The 21,103-nt window shown below is 50.0% G+C and overlaps 1 protein-coding gene across 1 annotated transcript in view; it reads right to left on the bottom strand.

The window, feature by feature from the left end:
* Window positions 1-728: 728 nt before the first annotated feature.
* The window catches only part of PADI2 (peptidyl arginine deiminase 2), a 54,295-nt gene continuing 33,920 nt past the window's right edge, over window positions 729-21,103 (bottom strand). Inside the window, exons 8-16 of the mRNA XM_033228120.1 lie at window positions 20,142-20,245; window positions 19,269-19,380; window positions 18,084-18,191; window positions 14,836-14,987; window positions 11,236-11,380; window positions 10,411-10,504; window positions 5,266-5,351; window positions 4,019-4,147; window positions 729-3,223 (exon numbers count right to left, since the gene is read on the bottom strand). Of these exons, the coding sequence (XP_033084011.1) occupies window positions 2,990-3,223; window positions 4,019-4,147; window positions 5,266-5,351; window positions 10,411-10,504; window positions 11,236-11,380; window positions 14,836-14,987; window positions 18,084-18,191; window positions 19,269-19,380; window positions 20,142-20,245 (1,164 nt within the window). The 3' untranslated portion in view covers window positions 729-2,989. The remainder of the gene's footprint in view (window positions 3,224-4,018; window positions 4,148-5,265; window positions 5,352-10,410; window positions 10,505-11,235; window positions 11,381-14,835; window positions 14,988-18,083; window positions 18,192-19,268; window positions 19,381-20,141; window positions 20,246-21,103) is intronic.

Raw genomic sequence — 21,103 nt, 5'->3', positions numbered from 1 at the left:
GCTCAGAGGTGCCATTTATGCTCCAGAGCTCTCCAGGATCAGTCTGAGGCTTCACCTCACACTCTTGTATGGTTTCTTCCCCTTCCTTGGCCTGCTCCCCCAGTTCCCATCTTGGTTTCTCCTGGAGGCTCTTCTTTTTGAGACAGGGTCTTGCTCTGTCATGTGGGTTGGAGTGTAGTGCAGTGACACAATCATGGCCCCTTGCAGACTCCACGTCCTAGGCTCAATCTATCCTCTTGCGTCAGCCTCCCGAGTAGCTGGGACTACAGGCATGTGCCACCATGCCCAGCTATTTTTTAAAATTCTTTATAGAGATGGGGATCTCACTATGTTGCCTAAGCTTGTATGGAACTCTTGGGCCCAAGTGATCCTCCTGCCTCGGCCTCCCAAAGTGCTGAGGTTACAGGCATGAGCCACTGTGCCCGGCCCTTTCTTAATAAATCACTTGTTCTCAATTGCTCATCTCAGGGTCTGCTCCCGGGGAACCCCATCAGAACAACATGGTCAGACTTTATTGCAGGTACTGGGCTTCACCTTCGGGGGTGGCCATGTAATATGCAGTCACTGAGTGTGTGGGGGATTCCGAACCCTCGAGATGCCTATGCTGAGAGCGCAGACCCCGTGCCCAGAACAGCAGGGGCTGCAGGACCAGGAAGGCCCGGTATGTGGCTTGCCTCACTCCAGGCCGTGTCTACGAAGCAGCAAAGAACATCACACCAACAGCCATGTGACTTTCCCTTGGACCATTTATTTCATTGTTCTTTAGTCGAGCTCTTCCCTAAACATCTTTAGCTCTCTACCACAGGCTCTTTTCCAGAAATTTGAAACTGTTCTTCTTGCCATCTTCACGACACCCCCTGCCCTCTTACATAGGATATTTCAACATCAAGGTGGAAACAGGAACTTAGCCGAGTTTTGCAACAGAGAAGAGTATTCTAGGCCTACATTTATAGGAAGTGGGGGTGGGGAAGAGCCATGAGTCCACAGGGGTACATCCACACCGAGTGTCATCACACTGGGTGGGCAAGTGAGATGGGAAGGATGTGTGAGTCCTGGGAGCTTCAGAAATATCAGAAATTACCAACATCATTGGGGAAAGCCTTAGAAAAATCTATAAAGACACACTGTCTGCACGTGGGAGGTGCTCACTTCCCCCTAATGTAGACTAAAAAAAAAAAAAGAAAGAAAACCCATAAACCCACATTAACCAAACACACACACACATGACAAACTCTAAGTCTCCAGACAGACACCCTCAAATAGGCACTTGGTGTTTTCAGCTCTGGGGCTGGAGAGATCTGGGGCTTTGGCCTCCAAAGGCAGGAGTGGCTGTCCCCAGAGAGGAGGCAACAGCTTCTGGAGGCTCTGGGGACTCACTGGATGGGTACTGGCCAGCTAGATGGGAAGGAGAGCTGTTTAAAAAAGACCCCCTCTCACCGCCCATTTCACCATGACAGTGACTTGCTGGAAGTTTTGTGCCCTGAGGATGGATTTCTGAATATAGTGGGCTGGCATTTCTAAAGAACGCATCACTGAAGGGGCAGGCGCTGGCCTTTACATGTGAACTTTGCATGTTGGGGACTGATGGGTTCCATGCCAGTAGGGACCAGGTCCAGATTGCTACTAACCACTGTGTTTGCAGAGCCCAATGCCATGCCTGGCGCTTAGGGGCATACAAAAATGTTTGTTGAATGGTTGAAAGAAATAATCCCAAATGAAAATCTTGTTCCTCCAAGAATATAATTACATTATAACCTTTTCATTGGTTATAAATTGGTTCTTCAAAATGGGATTATAATTCATTTATTTTTCTGGCCCTAAAGGAACCTTTAAAGATTGAAATTGAGTCTTTTCACTTGGAGCCAGGAATGAATCTGGATATGTCCAAATGAGACGGTCTTTGGCAAATGCACTGGTGAATTTCAATGGAATAATCAAACCACCCCTAAGCTGGCAGCTGACCCAGAACTGGCTGTTGGGCTGGAGGGCAGGCCAGGGTCCTTACGTGTTGGATCTGATGTCTGGGGAGGAGGGGCTGGTCACTTATTATGCCCCGGGAAAGGCCTGATTCTGGCTGCTGGTGAACAAGTTCTTGTCTAGCTGCCTGGACAGATGGCATCAGGAATAAAAAGGAAGAAAATCAAGGCAGTGGGAGGAGGAAGGTCAGGGACTGGCCAGAGAATCAAGGACCAGGCAAGAGAAGGTGGATATGGCTGACCAGGGGCATCTTTACACATTGAACTCTCAGGCCACAAGTATGCTGGTCTGGGGAGAAATCCCCATGCACGTGGGGGAACCTGCATCCATGAGACAGATGAGGCAAAAGGAGCATCCCACACATGGGGAAACCTGCTCAGATGAAATATTTCCAGGAAGGTTCTAAGCTAACTTACTGGACCCTCAGGGAATGGGGAGGACTAGCCAGCAGTGTCCATGCTGCAGAGAGAAAGCCAAGAGGATTTGAGAGATTGGTAAGGAATGAAAAATTGGAGGTGGCCACCTGGAAACCCTAAGGGAGGTGGATTTGAAATGATGATGGCAGTTCAAGATACGTCTAGGGTCCTGGGGTCCTGGGGTCCCTTTCCATGGATTCTACCTTGATTTTCAGAGCATGGCTGCTGGAAGAACTGGCGATCCCAGAATCTCTTTCCCTTCTCCCCTCATTCAGTGTCAGACTAGAGACTCAAAATTCTTTGGGGAACGGTTTGGGCACATGGTTTGCTGTGTTTTGTTTTGTTCCTTATGTGAGGGCTATAGAGACACTGGCCCAGCTATTTTCAGCAGGGACAGAGTCGAGGCTCACTGGGGATGGCTTCAGAGGACACTGAGGCCCTGCTCAGGGAGGGCAAGGCACAGATACCCCAAATCCCACCCCACGTCCCAAAGGTCTCCCAGCGGGGCTGTCCAGTCCATGTCAGCAGAAGGCTCTGGGCATGTGAGGGGTCTGGAGAACTCAGGGAAGGAGGCAAACACCAGGGCCCCTGGCAGGTCAGGGCACCATGTGCCACCACTTGAAGGTAAAGGGCTTCCTGCGGACGTTGGTGCCGCAGTGGACTTCCCCCAGAAACTTGTGGTAGGCGGAAATGTCGTCGATGAAGGTGCATTCGAGGCCCAGGGGCTCCAGGAGGCCGCGCACGTGCATCTCCAGGCAGCACTCCTCCTCGACCTGTGGCCCGAATGGCTTGGGGATGCCCAAGTCCTTGTCCAGCACGATCATGTTCACCTGTGATGGGTGATTGTGATGGTAACAGCTTCCATTTAGTGAGCACCTACTATATACGTGCCCTTCCTAAGCTCACTGAACCCTCACAGCAACCTGTGAAGTAGTAACTGTGATTGGATAGGGACGGAGCGGGTCTAAGTCACTCACAAATGGCAGAGCTGAGGCGGAAAACCAGGCAATCTGCCTCTGTATGTACATGTGTGCAAAAGCATTCACATGTCTGTACATGTATATATACGTGGCTATATATGCACGCATCAGTGTGTACATGTACATGTGTATGAATGTGCACACATGCATGAGTATGTATGCATTTGTGTGTGCATGTGTATTTCTGTGTGTGTGTATATATGTTCATGCGTGCACGTGTTTCTGTGTGCACGTGTATGTATATGTGTCCACGCATGCACGTGTTTATGTGTGTGCATGTGTGTATATATGTGTCCATGTGTGCATATGTATTATTCTAACCTCTTTCTATGTTATGGAAGACTCTCCTCTGTGTAACAGGAATCCCTCCTGTACATAAAGGACTTTTAATCTTTTGCACAGCACTTTCCTATCTGTTAAGAAAAAGGGTTCCCAGTATCTCAGTGAAGCAGCTAGGACGAGCGTATCACCCCTAGGAGGAAATGGAGGCCCAGAGAGGGCGAGTGCCTGAGGTGAGGTCACACAGCAGTGCAGCCAGGATTGGGACCTGGGCCTCCCCATTGGACAGCCTCAGTTGAGGGGTCCTTCTGGATGTGGCTGCCCTATACTGGCATGGGGCAAGGGTTGGGGTCCGCAGGGCCTCACCATGTTTGGGAAGAAGGCTCTGGCGCGGTGGTCCTTGTCCATCTTGAACAGAGCGGGCAGATCAATGATGTCCTGCTCTGTCAGTCCCAGCTCCTTCTTGAGGATGTCACGGTTCCAGTCCAGGCAGCGCTGGGAAGGAGAAAGGAGGGAGGGCATGCAGGTGAGGGGGACACACACCTGCCACCTTGTCAACCCCATCCCTGTCTGCAGCACCAGGCCAGGGGCCCTGGCACTCCAGAGAGACTTCTAGCACTCAGTGGGCACCTCTGCAGCCTCTCCCCGGCCCTGTCTACCAGGGTTCAGGACAGAAGATGGTCACAGATGTCAGAGCAGCAGCTGCCATTTCCCCAGCACTCACTAGAGCCGGTCCCTGTGCTAAGTGCTTCCCACACAGCACCTCAGTGACCCCTCGGGCCACCCAACACTGATGATTTTGGTAATAACAAAAGCTAATGTGTACATGTGCCTGGTACTTCTAAGGAAATTACATAGACTGCTTATTTAAGCCCCAGCCCTGTGATATAGATGCTATTATTATCCCCCTTTAATTTTTTTTTTTGAGACTGAGTCTTATTCCATTGCCCAGGCTGGAGTGTAGTGGCATGAGACTCCTGCCTCAGTCTCCCAAGTAGCTGGGATTATAGGCACGCACCACCACGCCTGGCTAATTTTTGTATTTTTGGTAGAGATGGAGTTTCAATATGTTGGCCATGTTGGCCTTGAACTCCTGACCTCAGGTGATCTGCCCGCCTCGGCCTCCCAAAGAGTTGGGATTACAGGCATGAGCCACCACGCCCGGCCACAATTTTTATTTATTGATTTATTTTGTAGAGACAAGTGTCTCACTATGTTGCCCAGGTTGGTCTCAAACCCCCGGCCTTAAACAATCCTCCTGCCTTGGCTTCCCAAAGTACTGAGATTACAGGCATGAGACACTGTGTGTGGCCCCTATTATCCCGTTTTTAGAGATGAGAGAACCAAAGACAGCCTTAGTGAGTTGCCCATGGTCCTAGTCCCAAGTGAGGGGGCGGCACAATTTGGCACTCCTTTAACCCCGGGACTTTAGCCCAGAAGTAAAGCAAGGAGGCTGGCTGAATGCTGGTAGAGGCTCTTCCCTGTGCTGCTGTGCTCCGGGTCAGGAGCTTCTGAGCCCTCGGCCATTCTCTACGGAAGGCCCAAGGATGTGAGGGCCTGAGCCTCATCCCTCCCAGGGGCCCTCTGGCCCTGCACCCCTGCCCTGCCCTCACCTGAAAGTACAGGTTCTCCTGCACGAGGCTCTCGTTGGACAGAATCTTGTTGATGGTGATTCGCTTGCTGCTCATCCCACCCAAGCCTGCGGGGGTCAAAGGACAGGGGATGGTCAAGCTTTAGATACCCAGGCTGGGTGTTCCTTTTTGCCAAGACCCTCTAGTCCCTAGGCTAACTGCTGGACCAGGACTGGGGAGATGGGGCTGGGGACAGGCTGGATCACAGGAGGGCATTCCCAGGAGAAATCAGGCCCCCTCGTTTGGGAAGGGCAGCACACACTCTTTTCTCCAGAGTTGACTATGACATCTGAGCCAGGACAGTGGTGGCAGCTGCCTTGCTCTCACTCCGGCCAGTGGGATCAGGGGTAGTACAAGTAGCCCCCTGGTTCTCCCACCTAGAGTCTGCTCCTAAGGATGAGCAGCTGACCAGCATGAATGTGGCAGAAGCAGCATGGCCAAAGGGGACACCCTTCCCATTTTCCAGAACTGCCTCATCTTGGCTGCTGCTCTGGAGTGGCCTGCGTCTGGCTCCCATACCACAGGATGGCTTATATGGCTTCCAGCTTGATTAGTAATGCCTAATGCTCAATGAGCACCTACTATGTGGCCGACACTCTTCTAAATGCTTTACATTGAATTAACTCATGGATCCTCCCCACATTTCTATGGGGTAGTCACTACCCTGAAAAATGAGGAAACTGAGGCACAGAGAAGTTATGTGACTTGTCCCAGGTCTTACATCTAGCAAGCAGCAGAGTTGGTGTGCAGATCAGTCTGATTCCTCCAGAAAAATTTCCTCCTCAGAAAATTTTTCTGGAGGGCAAGCCTGTAGTTTTTTTTTTTTTTTTTTTTTTTTTTGAGACGGAGTCTCGCTCTGTCGCCCAGGCTGGAGTGCAGTGGCCGGATCTCAGCTCACTGCAAGGTCCGCCTCCGGGTTTACGCCATTCTCCTGCCTCAGCCTCCCGAGTAACTGGGACTACAGGCGCCCACCACATCGCCCGGCTAGTTTTTTTGTATTTTTTTAGTAGAGACGGGGTTTCACCATGTTAGCCAGGATGGTCTCGATCTCCTGACCTCGTGATCCACCCGTCTCGGCCTCCCCAAAGTGCTGGGATTACAGGCTTGAGCCACCGCACCCGGCCAAGTCTGTAGTTTTTATCATCTTTTAAAGGGATGTGTTTTCCCCCAATGTTGTGGGCTCTGATCCAGCAGAGATCCTGGCTCTTTGGCATCGCCTGATTCGCCTTCCTCTCTAGGTCTCCTGTGTGCTTCCAGTCTCTGCTGACTGCACATCCGCGCATCCTCTCTATGTCTGTCCCAATTATGTGAATGTCTAAGTCCAGGAAATAATGTCTCACTCCTGTACTGAAGACGACGATGTCTGACCATGCCTTCTGCCCATCAAAGTCCACTTTTCTTCCTGTCCCCAAACTGCATTATATCTATTTTCTCTCTATCTCTCTTTCTAAAATACAAGGAGAAATCTGGGGCACTGCTTGTCCCTATTTGTACAAAAATAATGGTCCCTATATCCTACGGGTGGTTTTTGAGGGTATGTTTAATATTAGAGAGGAAGCCTCCAGAAAGTCAGGACTCAAGCTTGCCAATCCAAGAACAAACTTCCCATTGATGGGGAATTTAAAAAGGGTAGTGGTGTTAAATTGGTCTTGTCTGTCCTAGACATCAGTGACAGTCAGGAGCACTGTCTTTGGATCTGAGGGGCAGTCATGTAAGTATCAACCAGCTGCGGGAGTGGATACCAAGCAGAAAAGTGACAAAAGTAATTTAAGAAAAAAACAGGCTGGGTATGGTGGCTCACGCCTGTAATCCCAGCACTTTGGGAGGCCGAGGTGGGCAGATCATGAGGTCAGGAGATTGAGACCATCCTGGCTAACACGGTGAAACCCTGTCTCTACTAAAAATACAAAAAATTAGCCAGGCATGGTGGCGGGCTCCTGTAGTCCCAGCTACTCAGGAGGCTGAGGCAGGAGAATGGCTTGAAACTTGGAGGGGAAGCTTGCAGTGAGCTGAGATCGCACCACTGCACTACAGCCTGGGTGACAGAGCGAGACTCCATCTCAAAAAAAAAAAAAAAAAGTATAATGGATATAGAGAGCGCTGATGCTTAGCCAGCATTGTAGATATGTTTAATGTCCTGGAACTGTGCCCTTACAAATGGTTAAAATAACAAATGTAGGCCAGGCACGGTGGCTCACACCTGTAATCCCAGCACTTTGGGAGGCCAAGGTGGCGGATCACGAGGTCAGGAGATCGAGACCATCCTGGCTAACACGGTGAAACCCTGTCTCCACTAAAAATACAAAAAAAATTTAGCTGGGCGTGGTGGCGGGTGCCTGTAGTCCCAGCCACTGGGAGGCCGAGGCAGGAGAATGGCGTGAACCTGGGAAGTGGAGTTTGCAGTGAGCCGAGATCGCGCCACTGCACTCCAGCCTGGGAGACAGAGCAAAACTCTGTCTCAGATAAAACAAAACAAAACAAAGAAAAAACAAACAAATGTATTAGATTAGGTATATTTTATCACAATAAAAAAGGTATCGGACATAAGGATGGCAACAGCAAAACACTGGGGACTACTAGAGTGGGGAGGGAGACAGGAGGGAAAGAGCTGAATGACTAACTCTTGGCTACTATGCTCAGTACTTGTGTGATGGGATCATTCATATCCCAAATTACACAATATACTCAGGTAACAAACCTGCACATGTACGCCCTAAATCTAAAATAGAAGTTGAAAAAGAAAAAAAAATGTATGAGGAATTGGCATGGTGTCTGTAACCTGGCTGGCTGTCTCCACCTGATCATCTTTCCCTCTTTCCGTGATTAATTCAAATGCAAATCTCATTCCATCTATGTATGTCCCAATTATGTGAATGTCCAAATGTAGAAGATCATGTCTCACTCCTGGGCTGACAACCACGATGTCTGACCATATGCCTTTTGCCCACCAAAGTCCACTTTTCTTCCTGTCCCTAAATTGTATTGTATCTATTTTCTCTCTGTCTCTCTTTCTAAAATACAAGCTCCTTGAATGCAGACTGCGCATCAGTTTTCTTTTCTTTTTCAAAATTTTTATTATATAGAGGCTGGGTGTGGTGGCTCATGCCTGTAATCCCAGCACTTTGTGAGGCTGAGGCAGGTGGATCACCTGAGGACAGGAGTTCGAGACCAGCCTGACCAACATGGCGAAACTCCATCTCTAGTAAATACAAAAAATTAGCCAGGCATGGTGGCGGGCTCCTGTAGTCCCAGCTACTCAGGAGGCTGAGGCAGGAGAATGGCTTGAAACTTGGAGGGGAAGCTTGCAGTGAGCTGAGATCGCACCACTGCACTACAGCCTGGGTGACAGAGCGAGACTCCATCTCAAAAAAAAAAAAAAAAAGTATAATGGATATAGAGAGCGCTGATGCTTAGCCAGCATTGTAGATATGTTTAATGTCCTGGAACTGTGCCCTTACAAATGGTTAAAATAACAAATGTAGGCCAGGCACGGTGGCTCACACCTGTAATCCCAGCACTTTGGGAGGCCAAGGTGGGCGGATCACGAGGTCAGGAGATCGAGACCATCCTGGCTAACACGGTGAAACCCTGTCTCCACTAAAAATACAAAAAAAATTTAGCTGGGCGTGGTGGCGGGTGCCTGTAGTCCCAGCCACTTGGGAGGCCGAGGCAGGAGAATGGCGTGAACCTGGGAAGTGGAGTTTGCAGTGAGCCGAGATCGCGCCACTGCACTCCAGCCTGGGAGACAGAGCAAAACTCTGTCTCAGATAAAACAAAACAAAACAAAGAAAAACAAACAATATATTAGATTAGGTATATTTTATCACATAAAAAGGTATCGGACATAAGGATGGCAACAGCAAAACACTGGGGACTACTAGAGTGGGGAGGGAGACAGGAGGGAAAGAGCTGAATGACTAACTCTTGGCTACTATGCTCAGTACTTGTGTGATGGGATCATTCATATCCCAAATTACACAATATACTCAGGTAACAAACCTGCACATGTACGCCCTAAATCTAAAATAGAAGTTGAAAAAGAAAAAAAAATGTATGAGGAATTGGCATGGTGTCTGTAACCTGGCTGGCTGTCTCCACCTGATCATCTTTCCCTCTTTCCGTGATTAATTCAAATGCAAATCTCATTCCATCTATGTATGTCCCAATTATGTGAATGTCCAAATGTAGAAGATCATGTCTCACTCCTGGGCTGACAACCACGATGTCTGACCATATGCCTTTTGCCCACCAAAGTCCACTTTTCTTCCTGTCCCTAAATTGTATTGTATCTATTTTTCTCTCTGTCTCTCTTTCTAAAATACAAGCTCCTTGAATGCAGACTGCGCATCAGTTTTCTTTTCTTTTTCAAAATTTTTATTATAGAGAGGCTGGGTGTGGTGGCTCATGCCTGTAATCCCAGCACTTTGTGAGGCTGAGGCAGGTGGATCACCTGAGGACAGGAGTTCGAGACCAGCCTGACCAACATGGCGAAACTCCATCTCTAGTAAATACAAAAAATTAGCTGGGCTTGGTGGTGCATGCCTGTAATCCCAGCTATTTGGGAGGCTGAGGCAGGAGAATCACTTGAACCTGGGAGGCAGAGGTTGTAGTGAGCCAAGATTTCATCATTGCACTGCAGCCTGGTCAATAAGAGTGGAACTCTGTCTCAAAAAAAAAAAAAGGTGTTATAGAGATGGGGCTCTCACTATGTTGCCCAGATTGGTCTCGAACTCCTGGCCTCAAGTGATCCTCCTGCTTCAGCCTCCGAAGGTGCTGGAATTGTAAGCATGAGCCACCAGACCTAGCTGCATGTCAGTTTTCAACCATTTAACCCTCCACTGGGTCTGCTGCCATTTAAAGTATACACTAGGCCTTGAAGATGCGCTATGCACTGCTGGTGACACTAAGGAGCTCTGGGCTGCTCACAGTCCACTCAACCACAACAAAGGTCACAGGAGGCCAGAGGTCTTCCCACCACGGCGACCTCGCAAACCCCGGATCAGGCCAGACACCCAGGGAAGTGGAGCTGGGTGCTCAGGGACAAAATGCTCATCTGCCCCACCCTCCCGAGGGTCTCTCTGGGGCCTCCAGCCCGCCACTTCCTGCCAAGGCCCTGTGACCACTCACCTTTGAACATGATGGCCTCTCCATGGCCGTCCTTCTGCTTCTCTCGGAAGAGCTTGTAGCAGGCCGAGGTGCTGGCCATAAGCAGCAGGAATTTCTCCAAGAGACAGTCCAGAGGGACAGAGTCAGCAGTGGGAAGGCACCCAAGGAGCACGGCGGAGGCCCTGTGCTGAGGACCCAGTGCCTTGCCTGCTCATTGCCTCAGGCCCCCAATGCCGAGTGGCAAAGGCTGCCGGGGAGGGTGTTCTCTGCTTCAGAGGAATATTTCTCACCTTTCCTCTACCTCAGCAATGTCATCAGGTCAAGGCTCAGAGCCAAAGGTGACCTTGGACAGGACTTCTCCAAGTTGCCAAGCAGCCACGCAATTTGCAGGGAATTTCCAGGGTATGAAGTTGTACCCATAAGAAAATGAAAGAACCTCTTTCCAGTGCCACAGGTGCATACTCTGTTTCTCTCTAGAGTGTTACCGCCAACACAGTAGCCACTAGCCTTGTGTGACTATTGAACACTTGAGCTGTGGCTAGTCTGAATTGAGATGTATCATATGAGTAAAAATCCTTATCAGGTTTTGAAGATTTAGTATGAGAAAAGAATTTAAATCTCTTGTTAATAATTTTTAGGTTGATTACATGTTGAAATGCTAACATTTTGGATTTATGGGGTTAAAATTTTACCTACCACAGCAACAACATGCAAACCAGCTTTGGTCTACTTCCTCCTTCCTTTATGCTGTCTGGTTCCCCTAGCTCTTGCCCTCTGCTGGCAGGGGCTGGTAATATATGGGTTTGCCGCTACCCCATTCACTCCAGCCACAGGGGGCTAGCTTACCTGTGTGCCGGGGATGGGGACAAAGGACATGAACTCATCCACGTGGCCCACAGTCAGCCAGTCTGAGTAGAGCTCCACGGGCGCCTGCACCTGCTGGGCCTTCAGGAAGTCACGCACCACCTTGGTCATCCTCCGACCACCAGACCTGGAGAAGGGAGGAAGAGGAGTTTCAGAAAACTACCCACCTTACCAGAGGGCCTGCGAAAGGAGTTTGGTCTCTGGGACCCATCCCGGACCCAAAGTGGCATCAGCAGAGAAGTCCTAGGAAGGAGACTAGGTTGGGTTAAGAGACTCTGGCACAGACAGTAAGGCATTTGAGTCCAAGGGGAAAGAAGTAGGTGTTAGTTGCAGCTGCGGCCTGTATGAAGGGCCTGGAGCCCAGGCTTCAGCCCTCGAGGGTGCCTGTGACTGTGCGGAGGCCACATTCTGTGTGTGAGAGTCCCACCTGGCCTGCCGGAGGGGGCTAGGGCACAGGAGGGCTCCCAGATCTGCCCTCATCCATGTGCTGCTTTGCTACGTTAACTTCCACTTATTTTAATCTTTTTTTTTTTTTCCCCGAGATGGAGTCTTGCTATGTTGCCCAGGCTGGAGTGCAGTGGCATGATCTTGGTTCACTGCAACCTCTGCCTCCCAGGTTCAAGCAATTCTCCTGCCTCAGCATCCTGAGTAGCTGGGACTATAGGTGTGTGCCACCACGCCTGGCTAATTTTTGTATTTTTGGTAGAGACATGGTTTCACCATGTTGGCCAGGCTGGTCTTGAACTCTTGACTTCGTGATCCACCCGCCTCAGCCTTCCAAAATGCTGGATTATAGGTGTGAGCCACTGTCCCTGGACTTACTTTAATCTTTAATCAGTTCAAGAGACACCTCCTCCAGAAAGCCCTTCCTCATTTCTTTTTTTTGTTTGCTTGTTTGTTTTTGTATTTTGAGATGGAGTCTAACTCTGTTGCCAGTGCAGTGGCATGATCTTGGCTAACTGCAACCTCTGCCTCCCTGGTTCAAGTGATCCTCCTGCCTCAGCCTCCCAAGTATTGGGACTACAGGTGTCCACCACCACGCCCAGCTATTTTTTTGCATTTTTAGTAGAGATGGGGTTTTACCATGTTGGCCAGGATGGTCTTGATCTCTTGACTTTGTGACCTGCCCACCTCGGCTTCCCAAAGTGCTGGGATTACAGGCATGAGCCACCATGCCTGGCCAGCCCTTCCTCATTTCTAGACTCCCCAAGGTCTTCGATCTCTCCATTATCCTCTGAAGATAACCCTAGCTCCTTAGGGTGGCCAAGAAATTCGCTTCTGATCTGGCTCCTGGCTGGCCCTCCTCCCTTGCTTCCCTCCCTTCCCTTAGTTCTGTCTGCTCCAGCCACCTGCTACACTTGCTATCTCTTGGGGCTTTTCCTTTTGCTGTTCCTTCCGTATGGAATGCGCTTCCTTTACGATCTCCTGATGGCTGCCTACTTCTTAACATCCAAGCCTCAACTCTAGTCACGTCTTCAAAAAAACAACAGCTAAGGCACCCCTGTCCCCAGGAATGTTTTATGAAGTCACCCTGTTTTATCTTCTCCATTGCATGTATCAGCATTCAGAATTATCTAATTGATTTACTTGCTTCCATGTTTATTTTCTGTACTGCCCTTACCCAGTTGTAAACTCCCTGAGAGCTGGGACTTCGTCTGTTCGGTCACTGCTGTATCCCCAGAGCCTAGCATAGTGCCTGGCACAGAGTAGGTTCTCAGTAAATATTTGTCTTTAAGGGGTCCTCCCTGAGCTCCTCAAGGGGATTGGGGGCCCCTCCCTGGGCTGCCCGGACTCCCTGTCATTCTTTCTGTCATTTTACGTCCCTCTATTTCATCAGGGTCTATGTACATGCCTGAGACCTCTGCCATCTCCTTGAAGGCAGGGGCTGGGCCTCCTGTTTGGGATCCTGTGCCTGACACAGGGCCTGGCACTTGGCTGGTGCTCAGGAAATGGTTGCTGAGTGAATGAGTGGCCACTGAGTGGGGGGAGAAGGAGGCAAGAGTGGGCAAACAATCGCTGCCTGTGCCAGTGGCCTCCCACAGAAGGTTGAGCATCCCATGTGACTCGGAGGAACCTGGTGCCCAAATCCTGGCTGATCCCATCTCTGCAGGCTCCTGGCAGCCCTTTTGTGGCATGAGAACCTAAGGTATTCACTCTCTTCCCAGCGACTGCCCTGACAAGGAAGAATCTTTTCACTGGCTGGTGGATCAACTGGGCAGGGAGTGAGGAGAATCATGGACAGGCCTGGGAGCCAGGGAGTCACATTTCTGGGGCAGGACTACATCTGCTCATACCTCTTTTAAGTATGGTATTCCTGAGGATTCATTGGTATGCTCCCACTCATACCTGTCAGTTTTCCTTTTCTGGACTCCTCCCTCCCTTCCCCAGCTGATTTATTTAATATTTAATTTAATTTTGTTTTCTGAGACACAGTTTCACTCTTGTTGCCCAGGATGGAGTGCAATGGCACGAGCTTGGCTCACTGCAACCTCTGCTTTCTGGGTTCAAGCGATTCTCCTGCCTCAGCCTCCTGGTAGCTGGGATTACAGGCGTGCGCCACCACGCCCAGCTAATTTTGTATTTTTTGTAGAGACGAGTTTCTCCACGTTGGTCAGGCTGGTCTCAAACTCCGGACCTCAGGTGATCCGCCCACCTCAGCCTCCCAAAGTACTAGGATTACAGGTGTGAGCCACCGCACCTGGCCTAATGTTTTTTGAGACAAAATCTCTCTCTGTCACTCAGGCTGGAGTACAGGGGCATGATCTCAGCTCACTGCAACCTCTACCTCCCAGGTTCAAACAATTCTCATGCCTCAGCCTCCCAAGAAGCTGGGATTACCACTATGCCTGCTAATACTTGTATTTTTAGTAGAGACGAAGTTTTGCCATGTTGTCCAGGCTGGTCTCGAACTCCTGGCCTTAAGCAATCTGCCTGCCTCTGCTTCCCAAAGTGCTGGGATTACAGGCATGAGCTACTGTGCCCAGCCTATCTATCTATCTATCTATCTACCTACCTACCTATCTACCTATTTTTGAGATGAGGTCTCTTTCTGTTGCCCAGGCTAGAGTGCAGTGGCCTGATCTCAATTCACTGTAACCTCCACCTTCCAGGCTCAAGTGATCCTCCCAGCTCAGCCTCCTGAGTAGCTGGGACTACAGGTGCATGCCACCATGGCTGGCTAATTTTTGTATTTTTTGTAGAGACAGGGTTTGCCATGTTACCCAAGCTGGTCTCAAACCCCTGGACTCGAATGATCTGCTCAACTCGGCCTCCCAAAGTGTTGGGATTACAGGTGAGAGCTACCATGTCTGGCCAACCAGCTGATTTATAATCTCATCACATGCCTTTCCATGTGGGGAAGAGAGTTGTTTATTTAGTTACATATTAGATCCTAAATCACACAAAGATGTAAAGGTTAGCTTAATTTTCTTTCCAAGAGTGTCAGTCTCTTAACAGGAAGTTGTGGGAGGGAATAATTCTCCCAGCCACTTGCTCCATGTGTGAGCAACCCAGGCCACCCTAAAAGAGAAACAGTGACCTCCCCACTCCCACAGCCCTCAGCCCCAGCCTGGCTTCTCTTACAGAGGAAAGCTGCTCCCGATGAGGATGCGGCCAAGAGGGTATGTCTTGCCGTTCACGGTCACTGGGGGACTGACCTCCAGGTTTCCAAACGAGTCAAGGCTGGTGACAGGCTCAAAGAGGGGCTCCCGGGTCACGTAGCCAAAATCTGGGCCCTAGGCAGAGGGCACACACCTGCATTAGTCTTCTGCAGCCAGGGTCCTCAGCTCCCAAGCCAGCTACCCTCTTTTACCACCTTCAGTCTGGGTCTGTGGGCACTTAGTTTCTAGGCGGGTTGTCCATGGTCTTCCTATGATTAACAAAGAGCAGGGGCCTGGGCATGGGGAGGCTGAGTGTGTGAGCATGATGGTGTAAGTGTGAGAATGCAGGTGACAGTGTGTGTGAGAATGAGTGGGAGTGTGAATGTGAGTGTGTGGGCATCTGCATTCCTGTGTGTGCCTCTGTTTCCCAAGCACAGATACATATTGGTGATTTCAGGATTAGTCCCCATTTTATGTTATGCGCTTTCAGTTTCCCCATCTGTTTTGTTGTTGTTGTTGTTGTTTGCTTGTTTTTGAGATGGAGTCTTGCTCTGTCGCCCAGGCTGGAGTGAGGTAGTGCAATCTCAGCTCACTGCAACCTCTGCCCCCAGGTTCAAGTGATTCTCCTGCCTCAGCCTCCCCAGTGGCTACGATTACAGGCAAGTACCACCCCTGCCTCATTTTTGTATTTTTAGTAGGGATGGGGTTTCACTGGGTTGCCTAGGCTGGTCTCGAACTCCTGACCTCAAGTGATCCACCCACTTTGGCCTCCCAAAGTGCTGGGATTACAGGGGTGAGCCACTGCGTCTGGCTCATTTCCCCATCTATAAAGAGGTACCAGATTAGGTAACCTGAGGAAGGGGAGCAGCTTGTATTATTACTGCGCAGTAAGAGAATTTTGCATCCTTACCCATTGTCATGTGACTTCTGGCATCTTCCTACAAAAGGAATAGACTTCCCTGCCCAGTGTCAGACTTGGTCACATGACTTGCTTTGGCCAATGAAATGTAAGCAGAAGGGATGCATGCCAGTGAACAGCAGAAGCCATAGGAACCCCCACGTGTGTCTGCCAACTCTTTGACTTCTCCCTGTGCTAGGAGAATGGCATTTCCCAGACTGGGGCTGCTCTGGCACCTTGAGTGCTAGAGTGAGGAAGGCATGAAGAAGCAGAGTGGCAGACCAGCAGCAGCAATCAACATGGAATGCCAGCAAGACACAGGCCTTTGCTGTTGTCAGTCATGGAGATTTCGGGTTGGTTTGTTATTTGGTGAAGCTGACCAATACATGCAAAAGTGGCAGCTATGAATATACATGCCATCTCAACCCAGTCTCAACCTGCCAGACTTGCCACTGAGCCCAGAGGAAGCCTCAGAACCCTTCTTCACACAGAGCTCCAAAAAACTGGAGTTAGCACACAAGACACAACCCCATTGGCCCCTGAAATTTAAGATTCCTCTCATGACTTTTGGGGTACAAATATAGGAATTTTGTTTGGGAGCTTGCACTGGGCTTGGGATGAAGCTTGCTTGACAAAATCCAGTGGAGTAGGAGGATGTGGCTTATCCCGGCTCAGCTGAGAGGCTCCAGGGACAGCTGAGCCCATGGGGTGGATGGCAGCAGCTTAGCGTTTTCTCACCTTGGGGCCCCAGCTGGCAACATGGGAGCTTGCCGAGGCTGGGGTGCTGGGGCTCTGCAGCACCATACAGGTGGGCAGGTATGCAGCACAAAGCTGGGCCTGGTCTGGGCCTCAAGGAACAATGCAGCCGGGGGCCTTGGAACCAGGCCAGCCTGGAATACTGAAGGCAGGTGGTGACCTGGAAAGGCCTCATTTCTCATGCCTGTGGCAACCATTGCTGGTGGTTGGTTTGACTCTACTCCTCACAGTATTAGGGAAAGTGGACAATAGGCTCACTGAGGACAGGGACCGGGGAATGATAACCATAACAACAGCGAATAATGGTCATTATCTTAGCGATGGCACTGATGTCTTATATAACGCTTTCAATCTTCACAACATTCTGTGAGACTGATATCATTTCTATCCCCATTTTACAGATGAGGAAACTGAGGCTTGTGGAAGGTAATTGCTTGCCCAAGATCACATGGCTGCAAAGAGGTGCAATTAGGACTCAAGACCAGGTCCGCCTGACATTCCAAAGCTCTGTGCCGACACCATTGGCTCTAGCATCTCCTTGTGAACAGGGCACTGGGTTAGGAATGTGGGGCAGAACAGGTGTGAACCTGGCACGGGGTCAGCTCTGGGCAGCCCTGGCATCTGACAGGAACGCTGTCCTGCATGTGACCTTGGGAAAAGTCCCCGACCTACTCCAGTCTCTTGTTTCATGCCCTGTTCAAACCTCCCCCAGCGTGTTCAGGGCAGAAGAGTGCAGACAAAAGAAAGATTGATTTCAGTTCTGCCCTCACACACTAGGTAGTTGAGGGCCTAAAAGGGGAGTGAGAATGGCGTCCAGAATGGGAGGAGTCAGATGGCTTAAAAACAAACACACAAAAAACAAGGCCGAGTACAGTGGCTCACACCTCTAATCCCAGCACTTTGGGAGGCCAAGTTGGGCAGATCACCTGAGGTCAGGAGTTCGAGGCCAGCCTGGCCAGTACGGTGAACCCCCATCTCTAGTACAAATACAAAAATTAGCCAGGCGTGATGCTGCATGCCTGTAATCCCAGCTACTTGGGAGGCTGAGGCAGGAGAATCGCTTGAACCCGGGAGATGGAAGTTGCAGTGAGCCACTGCATTTCAGCCTGGGTGACAGAGCAAGACTCCGTCTCGGAAAACAAAAACAAAAACACACCCACACATGCACCGAAAACCATAGCCTCAAGGTGCTGATGAACTTGGAAGTCGGAACCATGATTTTTGACAATTGCATAACTGTGTTTTTTTCTTCTTTGAAACTTACTTAACTCACTTTGCTGCAATTTGGAGGGGAAGGGCAGCAGCAGGGACCAGGGCCTCTGGAACTAGGTCTTACTCTATTTCCCTTAGTTCCCATTTCCCACTAGAAAACGCTCCATGTTTTGGAAAAACATCAGTTATCAGAGCAGGAAAGGACTTCAGAGGCAGCTATCCCAAGTGATCCGTTTTGCAGAGGAGAAACAGAGGCTCTGGGCAGCAGACGAATGTGTCAGGGTGGCCCAGGGTCTCCTGACCACTCTGTCTTATGAGAGTCTCTAGGATCATCCTCCATCCCCAAGTGGCCTTAAGCATCTTACCAGGAGCTCCTTCACAGGAAAGTCCTTTAGGTTTCCATCTCGGGGGGAGTCCAGCACCACGGGGAAGCCTTTGTGGGGGGCCTCGATGTAGCCAAACTCAATTTCATCCTGCAGGGACACCAAGGAGAGCTGTTAGATGAGCCCAAGGGACAATTTGTGCACATGGGCAGAAAACTCGAGAAACACAGGAGCACCAAGGAAAAAGAATGTCTATCTTGTTCCTCGTCCCCTGGTCCCCCATCCTCCTCCTCTCATACTGATGATAGCAGCATAGGTATCCACAGGCGGTCTCTGCACATCACAAACAGGTTTCTTACCGATATCAGCTCCATTTTTTTTTTTTTTTTTAGACAGGGTCTCACTCTGTTGCCCAGGCTGGAGTGCAGTGTCATGATTATGGCCCACTGCAGCCTCAAACTCCTGGGCTCAAGCGGTCCTCCTGCCTCAGCCTCTGAGTAGCTAGGACTACAGGTGTGCACTACCATGCCAGGCTAATTTTAAATTTTTTTGTGGAGACAGGGTCTTGCTATGTTGCCCAAGCATATCTTGAATTCCTGGTCTCAGGCAATTCTCCCACCTCAGCCTCCCAAAGTGCTGGGAATGCAGGCATTATCCACCGTGCATGACCTAGACCTCACTTTAAAAAACACAATAACCAGGTGTGGTGGTGCATGCCTGTAGTCCCAGCTACTTGGGAGGCTGAGGTGGGAGGATTGATTGAGCCCAGAAGGCGGAAGTTAAAGTGAGCTGAGATCGTGCCACTGCACTCCAGCCTGGGTGACAGAGCGAGACCCCGTCTCAAACAAAACAAAACACACAAATAGCAAACAGCATCCTGAATATGTTTTCCTTTGAGTAACAACTTAACTTGAAGCACATCCTGTATCCATATTGAGAGACTGGCTTCATCCTTTTTAGCGGTTGTACAGAATTTCCGGGAAGGCTGTTACTCAGTCCTCCACGGACGGACATTTAGGTTGCTTTGCAATCTTTTGCTACTACAAGAAGCAGCACTGCAGTGCACTGCCTTCTATGTTCATGTCTTTGTGCACGTGTGCAGATTTGAGCTGACAGAAGAATCTCCATCTGCAGAGCTGCTGGGTGCCGGGCAGTTTACATGAAGCCGACTCTTCTTTGCCTGACCCCGGGGTCATGTCCTTCCCAGCCTGGACCTGGGCTCCTCACCTGGATCCAGCGATCGCCTCGGTTTATGTACTGGAAGCAGACCTTCAGGTCACAGTTGGTTTTCTCCACCAGGTTCTTCACCTCTTTCAGGAACAAGTAATTATCCTTCATGCTGAGAAAGTGGGGGAAGAAGGAGAGGCCAAGAGAAAGGGTGAGGAGGGGCCAGAGTCATCTCCCTGAGATGGTGACAGCAGCTGGTATCTCTGGGCTATGCTGGGCAGATCAGTCTACACCTGTGCTCATGGCCACCTTTATAAAGGCTGCTGGAATCAAAGGCCAAGTAAACCCACCCATTCATGTGGCATTTGTCAAGGTCATGAACAAATAAAATGAGGAGGGGAACTCTTACCCCCACCTGTCCCAATGCCTTACACCTCTGACTCCACAGATTTTCAAATAAGAGCTATGCCTGGCATGAAGATGGGATGGATATAAGGACCCAAGGGGTCCCTTTTGGGTTGCCAGACATCTAATCACAGGCACTTTCTCCCTTGGTTCTCATCTTGCTGTTGTGGACCTAGCTCATAATAGGTGGTCAATAAAAGTCCGTTTAATGAATGAGTCAGACAAGCTGCATTTCCACTGCATAGGAGGTTGCTAAGTGCGTGGTAGGGGGTTAAGCAAGAGAACAGAATGGCGGCTATTATTTTTAGAGTATACCCCGCATGCTGGATCTTGGATAAATGCTTTGCCTGCTTCGCCTCATTTAATCCTCACCGTGACTCTATGATGTGGGCATTTCAGAGAGGCTGAGAAAGTTGCTCAAGGTAACACAGTGGTAAGTGATGGGGCCAGGAACTAGACTCATGTCCATCTGACTCGGCTCTTGGCCACTCTGTCATGCTGCCTCTCCGGGCTGGGGCCACCCCTTACCAGCATACAAACACTGACACAGGAGGCAGGATGTTGGGGGTCATGATCCACGGAGCAATCCGGAATATCACGGTGTCGGTGAAGATGGGTGTCAGGGGAATGTCCTGGGTGTGAGAGACAAGGCGTGGGGGGTCAAAAGGTCTTGTCAGGGTGCTTTCTTTGCCTGCCTTTCAAACTGGGTGAAACTGATGACAGTGAATACATTTCCTGAGTACTTGCTGTGCACTAAGCCTGTGCTAAGTACTTTCACATGTGCCAATTCTTTTCTGCATTCCGACCACCGCAGGAGGTAGATACTGCTATGATCCTCACTTTTCAGATGGGGAAACTGAGTCATGGGGCCGCTAACTGCCCAAGGTCACATGGTTGGTAAGTGGTAGAGCCAGGCTTTACATCCAGGCAGTCAGCTGCTGAGTTCACATTCTTAACCACTGTCCTATCTTGTTCTATCAAACTTCTCTTCCTGAAATCACCCCACGCAACAGTTGAACCAGCCCCTCGCCTTCCTCTGTTTTTGCCCTGGGCACCTTGCCCTTTTTTGTGTGTGGGCATTTTGGCATTGTTTTGGGTCAGTTTTGCTATGTACAGACTGTTTTGTTTTAAGGAATGGTCAAGCAGCTTGCCTGGAACCCGAGGGAAAGTGAGGTCTGATTCCAGGGTTCCTTTGTGGGACTGGCTTTCAAAAGCTATAGGAAATGGACCCCATCCTTGGTGGGGAGGTGTGGAGGTGGTGGGACTGTTGCATGGCTTGCCTTGCTTGCTGTGGTCTGCCTTTTGAGTCTCTGTGGGTGGTTGAGAGATCCTGGGGTTCCGGCTGCCCTGGGCATGGGTGCCATCAGAAGCCCCATCCCTGTCCTCTATCCTGTTAGCTTTGCCTTTTGCACTTCCCAGGGAGCTTGAGGGTGCTTTGTAAGTAGAACTTTACAAGTTTGGATGCTCACAACCACTCCAGGCAGCAGATG

Source organism: Trachypithecus francoisi, unplaced genomic scaffold (assembly GCF_009764315.1).
Source record: "Trachypithecus francoisi isolate TF-2019V2 unplaced genomic scaffold, Tfra_2.0 Lachesis_group12, whole genome shotgun sequence".
Taxonomy (NCBI): domain Eukaryota; kingdom Metazoa; phylum Chordata; class Mammalia; order Primates; family Cercopithecidae; genus Trachypithecus; species Trachypithecus francoisi.
The sequence above is the reverse complement of the archived record's forward strand: the minus strand, read 5'-3'. Positions and strand labels throughout refer to the sequence as shown.